General features: G+C 37.8%; 5 protein-coding genes across 5 annotated transcripts; 4 read left to right on the plus strand and 1 right to left on the minus strand.

Annotated features, from left to right (window-relative positions):
• The first annotated feature begins 992 nt into the window (after window positions 1-992).
• LOC117566617 (interaptin) lies at window positions 993-3,154 on the plus strand. The gene is made up of 2 exons (XM_034246158.2): window positions 993-1,001; window positions 1,088-3,154. The coding sequence occupies exons 1-2, from the start codon at window positions 993-995 to the stop codon at window positions 3,152-3,154; spliced, it is 2,076 nt and encodes a 691-aa protein (XP_034102049.1).
• A 160-nt stretch (window positions 3,155-3,314) lies between these two features.
• On the plus strand, window positions 3,315-4,892 carry LOC117570547 (angio-associated migratory cell protein). The gene is made up of 3 exons (XM_034252269.2): window positions 3,315-4,277; window positions 4,338-4,545; window positions 4,604-4,892. Exons 1-3 carry the CDS (start codon window positions 3,413-3,415, stop codon window positions 4,815-4,817), a joined length of 1,287 nt encoding a protein of 428 aa, XP_034108160.1. The 5' UTR covers window positions 3,315-3,412; the 3' UTR covers window positions 4,818-4,892.
• A 3,029-nt stretch (window positions 4,893-7,921) lies between these two features.
• Window positions 7,922-13,255, plus strand: LOC117569536 (Y+L amino acid transporter 2). Its single transcript, XM_034250739.2, has 4 exons — window positions 7,922-9,030; window positions 11,498-11,716; window positions 11,770-12,365; window positions 12,432-13,255. Exons 1-4 carry the CDS (start codon window positions 8,715-8,717, stop codon window positions 12,816-12,818), a joined length of 1,518 nt encoding a protein of 505 aa, XP_034106630.1. The 5' UTR covers window positions 7,922-8,714; the 3' UTR covers window positions 12,819-13,255.
• Window positions 13,256-13,447: 192 nt separating this feature from the next.
• LOC117568959 (zinc transporter foi) lies at window positions 13,448-19,906 on the plus strand. Its single transcript, XM_034249918.2, has 5 exons — window positions 13,448-13,776; window positions 16,744-17,011; window positions 18,178-18,477; window positions 18,539-18,577; window positions 18,636-19,906. The coding sequence occupies exons 1-5, from the start codon at window positions 13,639-13,641 to the stop codon at window positions 19,586-19,588; spliced, it is 1,698 nt and encodes a 565-aa protein (XP_034105809.1). The 5' UTR covers window positions 13,448-13,638; the 3' UTR covers window positions 19,589-19,906.
• Window positions 19,896-21,490, minus strand: LOC117568961 (39S ribosomal protein L39, mitochondrial). Its single transcript, XM_034249919.2, has 5 exons — window positions 21,319-21,490; window positions 20,850-21,171; window positions 20,614-20,714; window positions 20,107-20,549; window positions 19,896-20,039 (listed from the first exon to the last, which is right to left on the minus strand). The coding sequence occupies exons 1-5, from the start codon at window positions 21,389-21,391 to the stop codon at window positions 19,980-19,982; spliced, it is 999 nt and encodes a 332-aa protein (XP_034105810.1). The 5' UTR covers window positions 21,392-21,490; the 3' UTR covers window positions 19,896-19,979.
• Between the last annotated feature and the right edge of the window lie 33 nt (window positions 21,491-21,523).

Raw genomic sequence — 21,523 nt, forward strand, 5'->3', positions numbered from 1 at the left:
GTCGTGTCATGGTCGTCTAAAAAAAAAGAAAACACAAATACATAAGTAGTTTCGACTGCACATGTGTTTTGGGCTCTGTGTAAATAGTTCTGTTCTTATCTAGAGACCTTTGACCCTCGCTTGTGTTTATCACATTTTTCCTCTCCATTGTTTACTGCCAGCGCATTCTTTGATTCTAACATTAGGGTCCAGCGAACCAACTCAAAACTCTTTCATCCACGAACGTTGTGATTTGTTGTTGTTTAATCTCACACAACAACACATATGCACACCATCCATACATCCAATCATATTCGAATGTATGTGAAGTAACTACACACACACACACACACAAAGCGAGGGGCAAAAGGGACCCGCAGCATCCACGTCAATTATGGTAATCTGTCAGCTAGGGATTAGGGTTCACTTGCTCATTTGGAGTTGTTCTTTTGAAAATCGATAAATAATAGTATTAATATTATACATAGCGTAAATTAATCTTTAGTTACCAACAGTAAGAATATCAAATCAACACTGCATTTTTATTATAGGAAGGAAGGTAGAAGGAAGATGATCGTTATTACTGTTATTATTCTTTTCAGTGCGTTGTAATAAATATTTCCTTTCAATATTTTTTTGATTTTAATGACGTTTGGTTAGATAGATAAATAAACTAATATCACTAATATCACTATTTTACATAAAAGAAAAAAATCTGGAAAATTTTGATTTTTTTTGATTTAAGAATTTTTTGATCTAAAAAACTAAATTTAGTGATTTAAACAATCTTACAGCAAGATTTTTACGCTAAATTTGTATTTTAAGAATAAAAAATCTTATTTTAAGATTCAAACCAACACAAAGTATTTTCTAGTGCATTTAGTTATCGGTATTTCAAACAATGAGAGAATTTCTCATTTAGTTGTAAAATAAATCGATTGCATATGGTTTTAATCAATTGGTTAGTTGGTTTTTAAAGAAATGGTGCTATTTAAATAAGAGCGGCAACTTTGATGGATGCAGTCAGTATTTCACCATTACGATGGTAACTAAAAATATTCTTATTAAATCGTACACAATAATAATAATTATATATATGTATATATAGGTTGGAAACAAAGTGTTGACTTTCATTGCAATCTTTGCTGCGACAAAAGAGAGCATTGCTTACCATAGCTCTAACAAACTGAAATATCACCGAAAAATCAGCGTAAGATCGAGTTTAGAAAGTAAAAAGTATGAATACTGTGTGAAAATAATTAGTGTGTGCTATTTACTATGGGATGCACCACCTGACTACGAGGATGAAGGTGAAGATCAAGATTCGGACAATTTAGAGATTGATGAACAGATCCGAAGAGCGAAATGCGTTCCGCAGCATCAAAGTAGCCAAGACAATGCAATTTATTGGCAAAATGTCCGGCGTTGGCAACGAGAAGTCGAAAAACTGTTCTTAAGTACACATATGTTTGAGGTCATTGAAGAGTTGGACGGTGGAAACGCAATCAAAATTAACCTGTGGAATTTATTCCATATCAAAATGATGGTTATCTGCAATAGAACTAGAATGATGAATAATGTCAACTCAGAGACCGATAATTGTGATGAGAATCAGGAAATCGGAATATGGATAAATGAACAAGTCAAATGCGATACAATTTTAGAAGATTTTACCAACAGAGTGCCAAACATTTTGAATACCCTAGAAACGCATCTCCACAAAGATTGTTGTCCCAATAGCATTCTAAGAGATAGACTCGAAGTTATCAATGATAACATTGACACAATAATGCAACTAAATTCCCTAGAAGAAAACGGAGGATTTATATCAACTGGTAACGTCTCGATTGACATGCAAAATTTGGTAATACGACTGGAGTTTTTAAATAGAAAATTGATTTCTGATAACAGAAGTACCCAATGTTGCAAGAACTGGACAGAAAGTGAAAAGTCTGCCAAGTACAAATATCAAACTGAAATGAATCATTTAATAGACACTTCATTAACAAGTGTTACGAACAATCCATCTACTGAATTTTATAAACATTTCAATAAGGATGCTGAGCACCTGGAGATAAAAATTTTAGCATCAGAAAATGATCACCAGCAGTCGAATTCTAATATGACTAAAAAGAATTGCTGCAGCTCTAACAATCAGTTAAAAAATATTGAAATGCTTGTAAATGAATACATTAATTCAACTAATTTATCAAAGCACTCTAATAACGAATTGAGAAAAAGCATTGAAAACACAAACAAAATTATAAGAAATTCTGAAATATTGCTTAATAATGAACTAAATCAATTAAACGACTTGAATTCAGTATGCTCAGAAAAATGTTCAAAGGACCCCATAAATAAAAGCACCTTTCAATCGAAGCTGCGATATTTAGAAGACGAGGTACAACAAATGATGTCAAGCAATATAAATAATTTAACGATTCCAAACGAAAATGATGAAATTGAACAAAAAGAGTACAACGCAGTTGAAGATCAGCTTCAAAACTGCTTGGATTCTGTAGAGCGACAGAAAGCTGATATGCGAGAATTAATTGCAGTGTATAATTCAAATATGGAATCTCATAGAGAAATTAAAAAAGATCGAGAAAATGTGATAAAAGACCTTCGCAATAAATTAAATAAATTACGGTTAGCGAATTCAAATCAATCAAATAACAATAATGCTAAGGAACGCCAGGAAAAGCGATTAAAAGATATAAGACCTATTTTAGATGAAAAGACTCAGACCATACATAGGCAATCAGAAATGCTGAATGAAATTCAATCTAAACTATCTGAAAATTATACCAATAATAAGCGAATGGTCGATAATGTCAAGTCAACAGACTTTGAAATAAACAATAAAATTGAGGGTCAACTTAATGAACTGGACCATAAGCTTAATTCTACAAACTTACAGAAAATCAAAAACTCAGAAAAGTTAGACTATCTGGAAGCAAGATTGAAGAGTATGAAAAATCAAAGTCAGAATTCAATACAACGTTTGTCAGCTACCATCGATGCACTGGAGAATCGATTGAAGGAAGTCAACAATGAAATCAAGGAATCTAAGGATAAGGCCAAAAAATGCTCCGAATCCTGTGATTTAGGAAAGTTGCCAACTATGGAAGAATTACAAAATAGATTAAATGTATTACAAAAAACATTGAAATAATTAAGTCTGCACTTACTTAAATACATAAAATTGAAATTGAAAAATGTTGCATATTTTTAAGCGCTTTTTATATTTTGAAATTGGTATATTCCAAAGTGTGAGCATTGATTCTTAGTATATTCTAATTACAAACAAGTTGGCAGCACCGCAAGAACAATCAGCTGTGCAGCCCAACACGTGCATGTGTGTGGATGGCGTTTCGTGTCGTTTTGTTATAAAAATTGTCGAGTTAAAACGAAATAATTAACTACACACATTATGCGTGAGAATACACCGCCGCATCGTCCCGATTTCGAAGACGATGATGATGATATTGGTGAGGAAATCGATTTGGATGGTGATCCACCTCTGGACGATGACGAACTCGAAATGGAAGAGGTAACATTAGCCGAACTAGAAGCACGTTTGGGTCTGAATGGCTTCGATGACGAAATGGACAACGAGGGTGCCGAAGACGATGCAGAGGACAGAGAACGCATTGCAGCCATTCGCGATGATGCAGTCGTCACATTCCGCAAGCACACCGCACCCGTCTTTGGCTGCAATCTGCATCCAAGATTCGATTGGGCTGTGACAGGCAGTGAAGATGATCGCGCATATGTGTGGGACACAAAGAATGGCGATGTGCTATTCGAAATCGCCGAGCACAAGGACACCATAACCGAGGCACATTTCAGCCACGATGGCAGCTACTTGGCCACCGGAGATTTATCCGGTGAGCTCTTCGTTTACAAAGTCTGCGAACAGCCGGACGAGCGACCCATCTTGAGTAAGGTCTGGGAGTACTCCATGAGCGACATGGCCTGGCTGTTTTGGCATCGTGGTGCCAACGTCTTGTTAGCCGGCAGCGATAGTGGCGAGGTTTATGTGTGGCGCATTCCAAGTGGAGAATGCAAAATATTGCCTGGCCAATCATCGCGTTGTGCAGCCGGCGAGCTGAGCCATGATGGCAAAAAACTCTTCACTGTGTACATGAATGGAGTGGTGAAGTTGTGGGACCTGAAGTCATGCCAAGTGCTCATGGAGGTGGGCGAGGAGCATCCGTTGGGTCTGGGTGAAATTACCCATGCAGTGGTCGCCTGTGATACAGATTCGCCGCTTTATCTGTGCGCTGAAGGCAACGGTGCGTATACTTTACCATACCTATAATCAACTACTGACTAAATCTGTAATGTTTTGATAGGCAAGCTGCTCTTCTGCACCAACAACGGGCCAGTGAACGTGGTGAAGTCAGAGCACGGCATCGAGTGCATTGAGTTTGCACCCGCGACATCGGACCTCAAACTGGTGGCATGTGGCTCGCTGGACGGCCAAATCTCCATATGGGACTACGCCAAATATTCGCTCCGCTCAGTGTGCGAGAGTCCCGCGCCCAATGATGGCATACTGCGGTAAGTCATTTGCGAGTAACACGAAAGAAGATTGAGATTAATTCATAAACCTTTGCAGTCTTAAATGGATTAGCGATTTTACTTTGCTGGCAGCCACTGTTCAGGGAAACATTAATGCCTATGACGCTCGTTCCGGCGCTCTCAAGTTTACGCTTACTGGACACCATTATCATGTATATGAATTTGTTTATAAACCTCAAGAGAACGTATTATTGACTGTTTCAGAGGACAACACGGCGAAAATATTTAATATGCCACCTCTAGACGAGTAGATAATATTATTTTAATAGGGTACAAATGCGATATATATTGATATATATTCAATAAAAAATAAATAAAGCTATAGTAAGTATATATAAAATGTATATTATTACTCAACTAATTACTTTTGCAGTGTAGAAAAGATGTCATATCAACATTGTATGTGCAATTTGAAAATTCAAATATAATTCGTTTTACTGCTATTAAAGTCCACTGATAAGATATAGCGATGTTTGTTGACATCATTAGAAGCAGATCAAAATGGTATTAACTGCACTTTTAAGTAGCAAAGTAATTAAGGCACTTGAGCATATTAAAGTTTGTTTACTTTAGCGATGCGAAAAGAGTAAGAAGTGGCGAGTTTGAGGGAGTGATTAAAATCTACTTGACATGCTTAATTCATTTTTAAATAGTGAGCACAAACAAAATGCAAGCTGCAGTTTTAGGGTGAAATTCCCTCTTTCGGTTCGGGGCATGCGTATAAAAGTAGTGAGAGAGTCTCGCTCACTTAGATATAACTAGTATGAATTTTTGTAGTTATCCTAACTAATGGGATATAAGTACAAGTCAGTATGTCGTGATAGTTCCTGGCACCCAAACATCATTTACTATTATACATATGTATATGTCTGTCTGTATATGCCGGCAAGCTTAAACTTACCCACACAATGCTGTGCAATTATCTGGAATTTGGTGGCACGGTCTGTTTTTATCATTTTTATTAAAGCTCTTTTCGTATTTTATTCTCCCGATGCAGTGTCTGTGCCATTGTGCATCACATCGAGAATCACAATCAGTTCCATTCGGGATTTCTAAGCGTGCGTTACGCTCTTGCTGAAAGCGACAATTTAGATGGTCTGTGTTGAGTTCATCAGACGGTTAAGCGCGAATCTTTATAAAGTGGGTTTATACTAGTCCTCGTATATATGTATAAACTAATACTACGAGTGCGGAATTAATTAGTTTAGTCTGCTGATAAGGCGATTATAACTAATAAAACTAAAATTATATAGTATGGTTTATGTATACTTATGTGTATAAATCTACATAAATGGACTATAAAATTGATAGTTTAGTAAATAACTCGTGACATTAAGCGTCAGCGTGGAAATACGAGGATTAATGAAAATTGCATATGGAAGTGATCCATCATATTTTTTTTGGGTATATGTTATGATATGAGAGTAGGGCGCATACCTAAAAACCAAAAGCACAAACACGAATAACAATAATAAAAGACAAAACCACAGTTAATCAACGACAAAAACAACCCACAGAAAAAAAAAACATATTCTATATGTTTATGCGTGTGTGTACATTAGCTATATATGTGTATGTGTGTGTGTACTGTGGAGAGTGTGTGCTGTGTGTAACTCATGGTGTGGCATGCGTGTGTCTCTTTGGCGACTTTTACAATTAGATTATCAGTGCAGCAACAAACAGAAGTCAACACACAATATAGTTGACAATCAAAATCTCAGGCCACTATAAAACCTAGGCGCTATTATAAGTACGCTACTCTCAGAGCGCACCACAATTTAGTAGCTTCATATATACAACACATACATAGGACTCAATGAGCACTAAAAGTTCACTGGGATTACGATCATCGCACAATTGAATTATCACAGTTTGAAATGTCACATACACGCGCCTAGTAATCCCCACGACAACAGCGTTTTAGTGCTCTCTATATACGGACGGACCTCTGAGTTTACATACAATTCATGAACTTGCTTTGCGAATCATATACAAAGTGAATATTTTTTAGTTGATAATAATAATACGCTTAAGTGTTTCACAAAAGCCCCATAAAATTATATATAAATGTGCAGATGTGTGAGATAATGTGCATTTATACCATGTGACATTATTAAATAGGTCTTGAGTTTTCTAAAACTTTTATGAATCGAATTAACAGAAAGTCTATTGAATGTTTAAATTAGAAACTCAAACAACAATACAAATTAACCGTCTAGATATTAAGGATGTGATACCAAAGCATATAATACAATGGCAAGATAATTCTTGCGACATTTTTGCTTCTGAACTGCTATTGATATACACTCCTACGATTTGAAATTTTTATATCCTCATAAATTGTCAATTGCCTTTCAAAAGAGCTCATCATGATAATTATGGTGATAATAACTGATAACACTAAACACGAAAAACCTTTTTTTAGTTTGAGTAAATAACAAATAAACCAAGTCGTACTATAAAGTCTATTATAGAATTCCAAACATACCTCATAAACGAATCCATCTAACATTAGTTTAAAAGTCACACATGCATAAAATCGGTAATTGGCACTTTATTTATTTATTTTACACTCAATTTGAAGTGAAAATGATATTGATAAAGAAAGAATAATAAATGACAACAACTTTAATCGAATCCGAATAAAGATCTGAACAAGATTTAAGCTCTGAAAACAGGTGTCAATTTTGTCAACTCCATGATAATAGTTGTGCTGAATCAAATGAATAATGAATAATTTCTATGACGTTTGGAATTTGTGCGCTGTTGAACGACATTTACTTTAATGTCTAACAAATGCTACGGCCCACTTAATATTTATTTTATTTATAATTCAAATCGACAAACTTCCCATATTACGAATATCTACCAAAACCCATATAAGACGCTCGATAGGTCAATGACTATAAGCTTAAGAACATACATATGGAAACAACTTTTTTTTTTAGTTTGTTTGCACACACAATATTGCGTTACTCATGGACATGTTAACTGAAGAGCTTCAAGGTATTGTTAGAATTATGCTGAGCATAATAAAAGAGCTGAAGCTTTAGGCTACGCTCCCTTAAACCGAAATGAAAGAACAAACATAGAAAGAGTGACGCACGTGCTTGCCAAGTGATGATGTTTGGCAGCTGCTTTGCGTGAGCACACTTTAGAGTATCTGGTTTTTTGTTAAGAATAATTTGATACTGAAGAAATTTGAGCAAATTCTTGCATCAGACAAAGTTCGCATAATGCGGGAGTTGTTTGCGATAAATGAAGAGAAAAGAGAAACCGACGAGAGACGCAAACAAACTCTTACTACTTCCGTCTAGCTCTAACAAACAATATGTTTATTGCAGGTTTGCAGGTAACGGTTTAACTAGGACGGCAGGTAAACTAAAGCAATTCTGAATAGAGTTTTTATGTCAAGCACATGAAAGCAGACGAAAAGTAAAGAGCGAATGCGTAGCACACTTTTACATAAAGAGCGGGAGAGAGCAAACGAGAGAAAACAAAAACAGCAAAGCCAAAGCTGGCGAACAGAAAAATCAACACGTTCACAGCACATAAAGGGAGGTACAAATTGTATTTCCAACTTAGTTTTGAATCGGAGCGTATGAAGCGTAGTTGAACGATCGAATAAGTCGCTAAACGCATTTTCAAGTATTTCGAAAACGTGAAAACTCGACTAAAAAAAATTTTGTCTCTTTGATGTTTCCCCCAAGCCAGCGAACAACTCTTTTTAACAACTGAGTCAACTTCCACGTGTGCAGCAAGTACATCCAAGTAAAATACATAAAATGTACACGAATACGAATACAAGCATGTGTATTTAAAGAGCAATATATAGAAACTGAGTTCAAGTGCGTGAAAGCATGTGGTCGCCGCAAAGTAAAACCAAAATTGTATTTGAAACTTCGGAACAAGATCCACAACAACATCCACGCTGGCACTGAGCGAATGTCGCGACTCGCGAGTACTGGAACTGATAAAACTTGAAGAGCTTGTCGAAGTAGATATATATTAACTCATATTATACATCACATTGATGCATGAGTAATAAATGAACTTTTCGAAAAGCTAATCACCAAAGGATTGTGCTGTTAATTTCGAAATTCCTGTTTTGTTCACTCTAAGAGGGAAGAAAATCGAACTCCTTCAAAATGACGCGAATTCAAGCCAGCGATACCCTGATTCCTCGCCAGGTGTTCGATGTGCCAGCCGAGTCGAGCAACAAAGCACGTGGCCGCAGCAACTCCACTGCGGACACTTCTAGTGAAGGTTCGGGTGTTAAACTAAAGAAACAAATTGGTCTGCTCGATGGTGTTGCCATCATTGTTGGCGTCATCGTTGGGTCTGGCATTTTCGTTAGCCCTAAGGGGGTGCTTATGCATTCCGGTTCGATTGGACAATCGTTAATCATCTGGGTGCTATGCGGAGTACTGAGCATGGTGGGAGCTTTATGTTATGCTGAGTTAGGTAAGTTACAAATCTACTGCTGACAGCGCTTTTTCATAATTACATACATATATTTTTATTTTTAATTTAAAATATAATATAAGCATATGTTTGACATCTGTGTAAATAGTTCACGACCTCGTATTTTTTTGCATACTCAGCAGCATTGCCGACAAAGGGTGTAAAAAGTCTTGAGGTATTGAGGCCGCTCCGAGTACAGTATTTTATTGTCTTTGCTTAACCACCTCTTCATATTTCTTACCTTGAACCATGTGCAGCTGCTCTCATCCCCAACTTTCCTTAAGAGTACTTTTCAAGCACAATTATCACAATTTAAATACTCTCGCTGTCCGTCTCTTAGGTTGAAAAGTTAGACTCACACTTAATTGCATTCATATTCTTTTCATAGTTATCTATTTAGGGATGATTGAAAAAAGTTAATATGCAAAAATACTTGGTATTTCATGACACTTTAAATATAATATGCAAAAGTTTATTCACATTTAACAAAATTGTGTTTTTCAAACATTTTCTTAGAGCTACTAAAAAAGGTATATCCTTAGTCATTAGAATAGACGCGCACTTTAATTTTTTATAAGATCATTTTTTTAATTACAATATTTAGTACGCTGTAATATATGATTTATTATAAACAAAAAAAAACAATTTCAGTAATTGTTTTTCCAATAACTTCATATATCCGGTCCTTCATTGTATGGTACCATACAAGGAAACTACATATGTATGTATGTAGGTAACTTTAGGAAATCTCGCTTCAAGCACGCTTTAATTTCAGTTAATGATTCCTTATCTTTGTATTTCCGGGCAGCCCCAAAAATTTTCAATTATTTTAAAATCTGGAAAACGTTTAATCGAAATAAACGACTTTAATACTCGGGCGTCATGAGTTGAAGCACTCACTGTCTTGTTGAAAAATAGATCCAAAAAGATCATTTAACTTTTGGAAATACAGTCTCCAAACAATATATAATATTAAAGTGATCGCCGTTCATCATTACTCCAAACCATTACTCAACCTTCCCGGCTGTAATGGCGACATAAATATAGCAAAACTTTCCGCAAATCTTGAATAATATTGAAAGCCATCAGGGCCATCTATATTAAAACGTTTTTCATCAGTAAAGACAACTGAACGCCAATAATTGAGTTGAGTTTCAAATTGCACAGTCATATCACGTATTCCTTAGAGAATTGAAGACGTCTTTATTTGCATATTTATCTTTTTCTTAGTTTTTAGGTGTTCTGCATTTCTGATTGTACGTTTCCTTTTACTCCAACTAATTCCTTAATCTTTGCTGCAGATTTAGTCGAATTTTCGAACTGTTTGTTCAGATAGGACGCTAAGAGTACTTCGCAAGCAATATTATCACAGTTTAAATACTCTTGCGGTCCGTTTCTTAACTTGCAAGCTGAAAATATAATTAAATCTTGAACAAACAATTACCGCAATATTTGCTTATTTATTTATAGAATTTGGAGATTTATTATACGGGGCTTTCATTGCAGAGAATTTTATATAGTTTCGACTTCTAAGAATTATTCTACTAAAAATCAATTCTATTTATCATAATACTTAAAATATAATTTAATTTTCAATCATTGTAATAAATAATTTTTAGTGCAGAGAGAATCTTAGCCTTTCTAATTATTTGCGTGTCTTATCTTTCTGCTCATCATGTTTCATCATGCTCATCTTAAAACACCCGTACCTAAGCGATCAGATAATGTGCACATCCCAACAACAATGCCCTGTCAAGGTCACAAATAACTGCACTAACCCGAAGTACGAGGGATGTAATAAAAATAACGAGACCTTTTCGTGAAAAAACGCTAGGAATACTTTTTTTTGGAATTATCTTTTAGACAATTGTCTTAAGAATTGACAAAGCCTAAAACCAAAAACCCAATTCAGTCATTTAACTATATTATTCGTTTAAAAAGAACTATCATAAAAATTAGTTATTAATCGCTAGAATTTGTTTGCTAGTTGGGCTCAAATTATGTTTGCTCAATCTTTCCCTATATAAAAATATTCCGACATTTATTTATTAAAAAATAGATCCGCCTTCGGTTCAACTAACAGAGCAACGGCCTTAATAGAATGCTACTGTGTAAAGCAATTCAAACAGAAGATAAGAAAACTAAATATTACCTTGGCGTCACCCAAGTAGTAGAGATAAGAGTTGTTCATCAAAATCAGCATTAGACAACGGTAGCATTAGCTGCTGTGTAAGTGATAATTCGCTTTAAAATAAATTCAAATTATACGATTTTAAATTTATGGCTGACCCTTTTTATGATTAAAACTTTTTATTTGATTACAGAGTTACTATGAAAATACTACACAAATCTTAGTATTAAATGATATAGATTTAATGCAACTAAATGTCGATTATAGTCTGCTAACATTAACTAAATGCACATTCCTTATATTGTTTACACTATTGTATTGTAATGTACCTTATAGGAACCATGATTCCAAAGTCTGGCGGAGATTACGCCTATATAGGAGCCGCATTCGGACCGCTGCCCGCCTTTCTTTATCTCTGGGTGGCGTTGCTAATTTTGGTACCGACAGGAAATGCGATTACGGCTCTGACATTTGCACAGTATCTGCTCAAGCCTTTTTGGCCATCTTGTGAGGCACCAATCGAGCCGGTTCAGCTGCTAGCTGCTGCGATGATATGTAAGTTAACCACGAGTTAAACAATGCATCACTTACCTAACTACTTGTCTTAGGTGTGCTGACGGTAATCAATTGTTACAACGTCAAGTGGGTGACTCGAGTGACGGACATCTTCACTGGCACAAAGGTTGTCGCCTTGCTGGTTATTGTTGGTGCTGGCGTTTATTATATTGCCGATGGCAATACCGAGCACTGGGAACAGCCGTTCAATGGTAGTTTCAAGAAACCTGGCCTCATTGCATTGGCATTCTACAGTGGCCTCTTCTCCTACTCGGGCTGGAATTATTTGAATTTTGTGACCGAAGAGTTAAAAGATCCCTATCGCAATCTACCGCGTGCCATTTGTATCTCAATGCCCGTAGTCACGATTATTTATATGATTACGAATATAGCATACTTTTCGGTGCTTTCGACCGATGAGATACTTTCTTCGGATGCTGTGGCTGTGACTTTTGGAGACAAGATGCTGGGCTTTTTCTCCTGGATAATGCCTTTGGCAGTAGCCTGCTCGACTTTTGGTTCACTCAATGGTGCGATCTTTGCCTCCTCTCGCCTGTTTTTTGTGGGAGCACGAAATGGTCATTTGCCGGCTGCAATCTCGCTGATCAATATTAATTGCTTGACTCCGATTCCATCATTGATATTCCTGGTAAGTTTGCATTTGAAAATGTCGACGAGTTCACCTGATGCTTATTAATCACTTTCCACTTTGCAGTGCATCATTACGATCATGCTGCTGTTCACCAAGAACATGTATGTGCTCATCAACTATGTCAGCTACGTGGAGGCGCTCTTCACTCTCATCTCCGTGGCTGGTCTACTATGGTTGCGTTACAAGCAACCCAAGACGGAGCGTCCGATTCGAGTCAGTCTTGCACTTCCTATCATCTATCTCATTGTTTGCCTCTTCCTGGTGATCTTTTCGTGTTTCGAGTCGCCCACCGAAGTGGGTGTTGGCACCCTCATCATACTTTCCGGCATTCCCGTCTACTATCTGACGATACACAATCCGGTGCAGTGGCTGGCGAATGCATCGCAGGCAATCAATATGTGGTGCTCCAAGTTCTTCATTTGTATGCCAAATCAGGAGAAGTTCGATTAAGTTCTGGTTAACTCAGTAGTGCCTTCGATGTTCGATGTACGAATATTAGATATATATTCTAATTAGCCTAAGTCTCAATTATTTTGATATGCACAAAATGTCAAGTAAGTCAAGTCGCAACAACTAAGCTAAGGCAACTAGAATTATGCAGTTTAAGAGCGTTATTTCAATCCGCATGAATTTAATTGTAAATACTTACAAGTAATTCCAATAGATTTACACCAACACCAATTAATGTATATTTAAATATCAGTTCCTCCCAAGCACACAAAAGACATTTACATTTACATTTAAATAGATCTACTTTTAAAGATGATTATCGTTTTCAGATATTAATTAACGTACAATAATAAGTACAAATAAGTAGATTAACGATCTATTTTTATACGTGTGTAAATCGAAATATTTTCTATAAAAAAGTTAATAAATAATATTGATATAAACAGTAAAGCTTCTCTACTATCTCTAACTAAGCTCAGTGTAAACAAACGAGCACTTGCGCGAGCTTTCGAAAGCTTCCCCGAATTAAGCTCAAGCGAGTGCAAACAATCAAATCTCCGGCGAGTAAACGTACAATGGAAGCGAGAAGACAACACAACGAGCGACTCGATGGGATCAGTATAAAAACGGCGCCTACGCGAAACGGTCGGTTAAAAGACCGTCAAACGGGATCGGTATCGGCGGCAAATTAGCGGGAATGATCGTAGAGGCGTGAATTGCTTACGAAAAAATTGCAAGAAACCGAAACGTGTGTGGCTAGCTTGAGAGTGAAGAAAGTTTTTTGTTTATTTGTTCAAACTCATTTGGATTACCACTCGACATGGCGCTCAAAGAATTCGCAGTCTACCTGTTCTTCTGCTCAGTTTGGTTGAATACGGCTTATGCATCGACGGAATATAATCGTTATGTGACGCAGATATTTCAAAAGTACGGCAGTGGAGACACCATTAACTTTGAGGTATTGCCTTGTACCACGAATCGCAACCTAGTTTTTAATAGTGTTAAAACTTTTTGTCATTACTATTGATGACCATCACTGCGAATTCGGGTATTTAATTGACCACCAGACAGTTCAGCTCACTGAACCGCAATGTTTGCACCTACAACAATATACTATAAATAGTTTTTGTATTTTTTTTTTTGCTTCATCAACACAGCTAATTATTTATTTATGTTATTATTTATTGGTATAACGTCAACTATAAACACACTTCTTGGAGGGTTTTTTCAAATATTTACGGTGCACTTAAGAGTGTAAGTTAATTGTGAAACAGACTACTTTGTGTGCTGATTCTGGAAAAACAAATAGTCATTAGTTAGAAAAACTTGCTTAAATACTACGATTAAATTTGTAAAAGTGTTTGTCCCCATAGTGAACGCAGTTAACAGCCGCAATAAGTACTTAGTAATCTTTATGTTCGTACACAGAGATACGCACAACATTTTATTATTGGCGGCGGGAGGCGGACGGACGGCAGACAACGGACGGAGGCACACCGTTATTTAGTCAGACGCAGCTGATGTGTCGTCTTAGCGTTAACTTTTGTCATAAATTTAATCAAAATCTTGACGTGCTTTTATCTCGCACATTGCAATACATTCTCAGACATCATCATACATCTGTTAGTAAATATGAATGGGGATTGCGATGGATGAGTCTGACAAGACTACATCTCGATTTCGAGGGAAAGATATTCTGTGAGCCTCACCATATAGCTACATACATTCGCTCTTGGTGTGAGATATGAGTTTTAATGAAAAGATTGCAGCACAAAATAGGTAAATGTATCGAGATAAGAGCGTTTTTAATCAGATCAAGCTGAAGTCAAATAGGCCCATCTTCTTTAGCAGCGTAGAGCTCATGAACTATTCTGTATACTTGCCTATATAGTACGTACTATATTTTAATCCTAGTGTTAGCATTGCAATGCAATATTTACATACACCCAGCAATGCGTTTTCCTCCTGGGCTTAGTGAAGAGGCGTCAGATACAACTATGTATCGGAATATCGACATAAACTCTTTATTAGTTACTGCTCATAAATTAGAAATCATTAATGTTGCTGATGAATTTCACAAAATGTTATTGTGAGCTATTTCGAAAAGTTGATATGATAATATTTACTTTAGTCTAGTGTTTTAATATCAGCTGCACACGTTTCGTAAATATTGAATTAATCCATAGGTCTATCAATTTATTATAGAGTTGATTTCTCGCGGATTACACATTAATCTTTAACTGTTATAAAAATCACAACATGTGAAGTGCACACTTGACTCAAGAATACTTAATGAAATTAATTAATTTTCCATGTTTTTCACGCGATAAATACAGTTTATAATGCAGTAATAAACTTTATTTATTTATCATGTAATTTCATTTATTTAGACCCAAATCTTTGCAGCAGTTTTTCATCTGCCAAATTTATTTTGTTGAATTTTAATTGGTTGGAAAATAAATTTGTCACCATCAAAATAATTACATTTAAATTGCAATCTAAGAGATTTTTCCATGTAGCTGCGAGCAATAAAAATGAAATAAGAGAAATCACTTGAGTAGGTTCGGGTTAATTTGAAATGCGAATTTGATGCCCGCTTTTTGATGTGTAATCACGGTCACATTTCATAAACAAAACTCAACTTTGTATTAGCGCATAGCACGTGTGAATGTGTGTGATATAAGGTATGCATGTGTGTATGTGCCAACAAGTGAGGCAACAGTCGTTGACCATATTATTCAGCATATAATATAGTATGTTTTTATGTGCCTGAATGCTTTATGGGAATGCAAACACCCGTCGTATACGCGATGTCTCCTATGCAGACTAGTTGAATTTGCATTACTCATGCGTAGACGTCGACGGCGACGGCGACACTACGCAATACGGCTATACATCTAAATGAAATATTTTTGAGCTCGGCACGCATACGGCATACTAACTAAGCATCCAGTATGGTAGTCTGGCTAAATCAGCGATCCCATTCCCTATACGAGAGACCGACGCGTGTCCCGATAACTGCAGATGGAGGTGGAACAATGAATATATATTCGATTTCAATGGCAAGAGCCGCGAGTTCTTGATATGCGAGTAGAGTTTTTTGCTGAATGAAAGTAAAACCTTGGCAACTTTGTTGGAAACGTTCTCAGAGCGGTTAGCTCTGAACCGTATCATTATTACCCCTCTGTTGAATCCGATATTGTTTTGTTTTGTTTGCATTGTTGTTGTTTTTATGGAGTGAGCGCGTGTTTGGATAATTTTGTTCAAATTACACAACCACGTAGAGGTGTTTTATACAAAATTAAATGAGATGATAAACGAATTTCGTAATTTAGTTTGCGGCCCAAGACCAAACAAAATTCCTCGACACTTGAGAGGTCCGTCATTTATTGACTGACGGAGCACACGCCCACACGCCCTCAATGAGCAGCAGACAGCGGGCTGTCAAGACAATTAGATTTGTTCCCAACCCCAATCCAATTGTCATCATTAATATGTAGTACGTGGAGGCACGCATACATGCATATATGTAAATATAATTGTTTTGCTCGGTGACAAGTAAATCAAGTAATTATCTGTGGGATTTTCGCCCGACTACGTTTAACACGTGACCAATGTGGCCAACGACACAGAGCGCCAGGTAAAATACACCTGTGGCACAGGCAGCGGCAACAAATGTGCCAAATATTGGCAGGTGTAAATTAAATTGGTTGCCAAAGAACTTAGAGCTCTAAATAGGGGTAATTCTAGGAAGTTACTCAAACATCGCGTGTACTCATTGATGCTAATCGCATATTTAAAACTATTTGCTGGGTAAATTTTGGAACTAATAATAACTATAATTGCTTGGGTTTATTTATTCTATTTGTTGTCTAAATATAATTATGAGTAATTCTAATGGCTTCGTTTAATTGTCATTTCTCAGGGTCTTGAGCACCTGATGTACAGCCTAGGATTGGGACACATTCAATTCGAGTCCACGCACACCATAGACGAGCATCGACCCCAGGGCTATGAATACGCCATGGAAACCAAAGTCGATGTACAGCCCAGCACTAATGAGAGCCAAACCGACATCCAGCTGACCGATCAGCACTCGAAAAAGAATCAAACACAAGCGAGTAATGTTACAAAAATCCTAGAGTTCAGAGAAATGCACGATCCGAAGCACAGACATCCAAGGGAGAGCACAGGTGAGTAAGAACAAGTCGCAATAACAACGAAAATCCCTGAACTTCAAATGTGACAACAGGAGTGTTATTCCAAGAACTCTGGGCAAATAGACAAAACAGACAAATACAATTGACTTAATGCTGTTTCCTTAGTGATAACGAACGTATTTTGCCAAGATAAGCTACTACGTCTAGTTATTAATATTTATGCCATCTTAGTCAACATAAGTAGTATTATTCCCATAGCAATTTAAGAGATGAGTGCAAAAACCCAAACAACCATACAAAGACAACAATTATAAACTGACCTCTACTTCCACTCTATGCTTATTACGGATCCATTGTACTATTGTGCGAATATTGTCATGGTGTTTACCTTTTTTTTTACTACGTTTTGCGCTGTACTTCGGAGCGCTTTCTACATAAACCAATTAAGTAGTATGTTGTTCCTTTGGCATTCAACTCGTGGGTGTTTGAGGTCTTATATATAAACGGGAAACTGGGGACACCGAGCTATGCTTATAATGATGACGATGACGATATTGTTCTCAATTGGCTGCTTCAAGTGCAAGGCAAATGCGACAAAAAAAAAAGCAGCGGCTTATCAATTCAATTTGGTTGTCATTCCCCATTATATAACGCTAGATTATGTCAACCAAATGGGGGATTATCGCATACCTCCGTTTATATGGATAAACATATGTAAATTATTTGCCAATACCTTACAGAGACAGCTGCTATTTCTAGGAAATTTTGTAATAAGTGTGCATTAGCGAGTTAAAGTAGTAAACAAGTGAAATTTACTACTTAGACTATCTGTAATTTTGCATTAATAGATCAACACTTAACAGGAATTAGAACTACGTGAATGCAAATACGGAAAATGTGATTTGTGCATTGAGCTGGAGCGATAAGTGTCACATTATTATGGATACGGAAATGTAAATCTGTCCAAAATAGTGAGATACACACGCAGTAGTTGTTATCCATAAACCGCTAGCTTTACAGTTAACTCGACAGTAAACAAGTCATAAAGATTGTTTTTCGCAACTTAAGCCAACTCAGAACTTGTTGATTCGTTATGGGTGCGTTACGAGTGGACGTGTTGATGAGCAGAGATTATTGAAGTATTGACGATTCCCTTCAGTGGTTCATCAACCCGAGACTGACGCATAATTCTCTTGCAGTTGCCCTCGATGGCCAACGATTGCCAGCAGCCGCCTGTCTGTCGCCAAAATCGCTGCTGGCTCTGATCGTGGATCACGATGATCTGCATCGGAATTCAATCTACAATCGGATCGTGAAGAATGAGAAGCACAATTCGGAGGAGGAGTACAATGAGTTCATCAACAGTGTCCTCATCACACCCAATGCATTCCTTAAGCTCTGCCCGGCGTTGCTCTCTCAGATTGATAATGGAGTCTGCATGCAGCCGGCAAAGCGACAAGCACACAATGATCAGGAAAAGAAAGACAAAATTTGGCGCGGTAAGTGCAAGCAGCAAGTATTCAAATAATTTACTTAATTGAAGCTTTTTCTCAACCACAGCTTGGATATACGCCAGCATCTCCATGTTTGTGCTGTCAGGTAAGATTCATTAAAAATCTAGTCTTGTCAGCCAAGTATTCATGCAATCTATTTGCAGCCTGCGGTCTGCTTGGCATTCTGCTGGTGCCACTCATGAAGACGGTTGCCTATCAGGAGATCCTCAAGTTCCTTGTCGCCATTGCAGTGGGCACGCTGGCTGGCGATGCGTTGATGCATCTACTGCCACATGCACTTTTCAAAGAGGAGAAGCACGAACATGCCGTTGACACGCTTAGGTTGACAGCCCAAGACGAGAGCCACAAACATAGCAGCGAGGCAGCTTTGCTTTGCGGCTGTTCATTTCTAGCCGCACTCTTTATGTTCATGCTGGAGAATCTGATACCGCTGCTCAAGGGCGATCAGCAAGGACATGGTCATGGTCATAGTCACACACATGGCCACAGTCACAGCCATGCGGAGAAGCCCCAAGCCCCAGCACAGGAGGCACCTGCGCCACGTGAACTGAATGTCATGCTAAATGAAACTAAGTTGGACAAGAAGGCGCCTAGTGCTCCATTAACTCCCATCGCATTCATGGTCATCATTGGCGATGGATTGCATAATCTCACCGATGGTCTAGCGATTGGAGCTGCCTTTGCCAGTGATCCCGTCACGGGCCTAGCCACTGCCTTTGCCGTCTTGTGCCACGAACTGCCTCATGAGCTGGGTGACTTTGCCTTGCTGCTCCAAACAGGAGTCTCCATACGTCGAGCTGTTTACATGAATATTGTGAGCTCGGTGCTGAGCTTTGTTGGCATGTCGATTGGCCTGCTGCTGGTCGGCATCGGTGACGGCGTGACTCAGTGGATCTACGCAGCGACAGCAGGTTCTTTCCTATACATTGCCTTTGCGGATTTGGTGCCCACAATGAGTGTGGCTCACAATCCGGAACTAGCGCGTGATCCGAAGGGTATAATAATTCAGATTTTGGGTATTTTCTTGGGCGGTGCAATAATGCTGGTGATTGCTTTGAATGAGCATGATTTGGAAGGTCTATTTAAGGGTGAATAGATGTAGTGAGTGCCACAGTGGCATTGTGTATGGAATCTCAATGAAAAATACATGGCAAGTCACATCTAAATGCAAAATTCAAACAGCAAATAATTCAACTTGGTTGTCTCCCTTCCAATCTATAGGGTTGTATAGTTAGTTTACCGCTTGTACAGTCAAAAATACCAAATCAAATGCACAATTGTTGGCAGCAAAGAACTAGTTAATATTGCTCGTATGAAAACTATGATTTTATGCTCGAGAAAAGTATGTAAATAAGATTCTAAATCCAAATATAAGCGTGCGACTTTTGTAGTTTAAGAACTCGATCTTTAATGATTTATATGTGTGTTGTAACATTTACTAGATACTAGCTTTAAATATTAAAGAACCTCGTGTTACTTTTAAAGATCTAAGATAATTGCATTTGTTGTTGCTCCTCGAAGGGTTCGTTGGGTAGTCGGGCGGAGTTCTGCAAAGAACAATCAATTACGTAAGTTAATACTTTAATGTCTTAATATAAATATTGTTAATATTACCAGTTTCTGTGCGCGCTTCTCCAGTAGACCATAAGCAATGTGGTTCAATGAAAATCCAGTGGGCAGAGCAACGCCTTGCAAGCGATAAAATGCATCAGTTGAACCTTCGTTGGCAACCTTGTGCGCCGCCAGAATAGTACACTTTCCAAGGAATCGCGTAGATGCCACCATGGGACCACGAGAGATGTCGATGTGATCACCGAGACGATAAAGCGTCACACGGCTTTGATTCTGTTGCGCAATGCTGGGCAATTGTTCGCTCTTATAGCGGGAATCCTTGAACATTTCCTTTGCCAACTCCTTATCCACCTCCAGGCGCTCAATGCGTAAGTCTTGCGCCGCCAACTTGACCATTTCAGCAGAGATGGCACGCATCTCAGCCTTGGTAGGCTCCCAGTTCTGTGCGCCCAGCACAATGTCGTGCACAAAGCTACCAGATTTAACTAAAATATAAAAAAAAATTAGTTACAACTCAATTCGGATAATTTATGCATGTCTATAACTCACTGTTGGGTCCGGGAAAACTGTGTAATTGTAACCTGGCTTCGTCCTTGAAGGCTCTTTGTAAAGCAGCACCCAGCATAAAACTGCAGGTGCGCCAAAACGCCCTTATTGAAGAAACATAAAATAAATTAATAAATAAATCTATGGATTCGTCGAAGCAAATTAGATTTGATGGGTCGCCATGGATTAGGAAAGAAAGCTCGCCAATAATAACAATAAATATATTATTAACAACTTACTTGTTGACAACGTGTGGCTCCGAGACATTAAAATTCAGCAGTTGTAACGTGCAGGACTCTTGGAGAGGTCTATGCATATCCCAGGGAACACTGCCATCTACCAACGCCAGTGCAGACCTTTTGCAATGACCTTCGCTCAAATGCTGGGCACAATTGTACGGCGTGGAGATGTGATTATTCATCACCAAGGTGACATCTTCGGGTAAACCCAAATACCGCACTTCAATCTTCTCGACACGGCCAACAGCGTCTCGCTGACGTTTCTGCTCTTGGTTGAACAATTCATTGCGGGATTTGATTGAAGCACTGGCATTGCCGCTGGCTGTTAAGAAAATTTATTAGTATTGCAATACTTTTCTCTTATGATTTATTTATCATTCACCACTGAAACAATTGGCTGCTCGCAGCCCGGCATTACGTAAATCCGCCGCATGGTGAATGAAGCATAAATCCGCAAGTATTCACTTACCAATGGTTCTGTATTGTTGTAGTTGCCTCAGCGCATGCCAGGACTGTTTATACAATTTTGTTGCTGTCGCCATCCTGCTTTTATCACAAGTTTCTGTGTTCCTCCGAAATTAACAAGGAATATATTTACAGCTGTTGTGCACACACAGGCATGAAGCAGTGCTGCATTCGATATTTTTAAAACATTATTGATATCGATTGTTGCG

Source organism: Drosophila albomicans, chromosome 3 (assembly GCF_009650485.2).
Source record: "Drosophila albomicans strain 15112-1751.03 chromosome 3, ASM965048v2, whole genome shotgun sequence".
Lineage (NCBI taxonomy): Eukaryota > Metazoa > Arthropoda > Insecta > Diptera > Drosophilidae > Drosophila > Drosophila albomicans.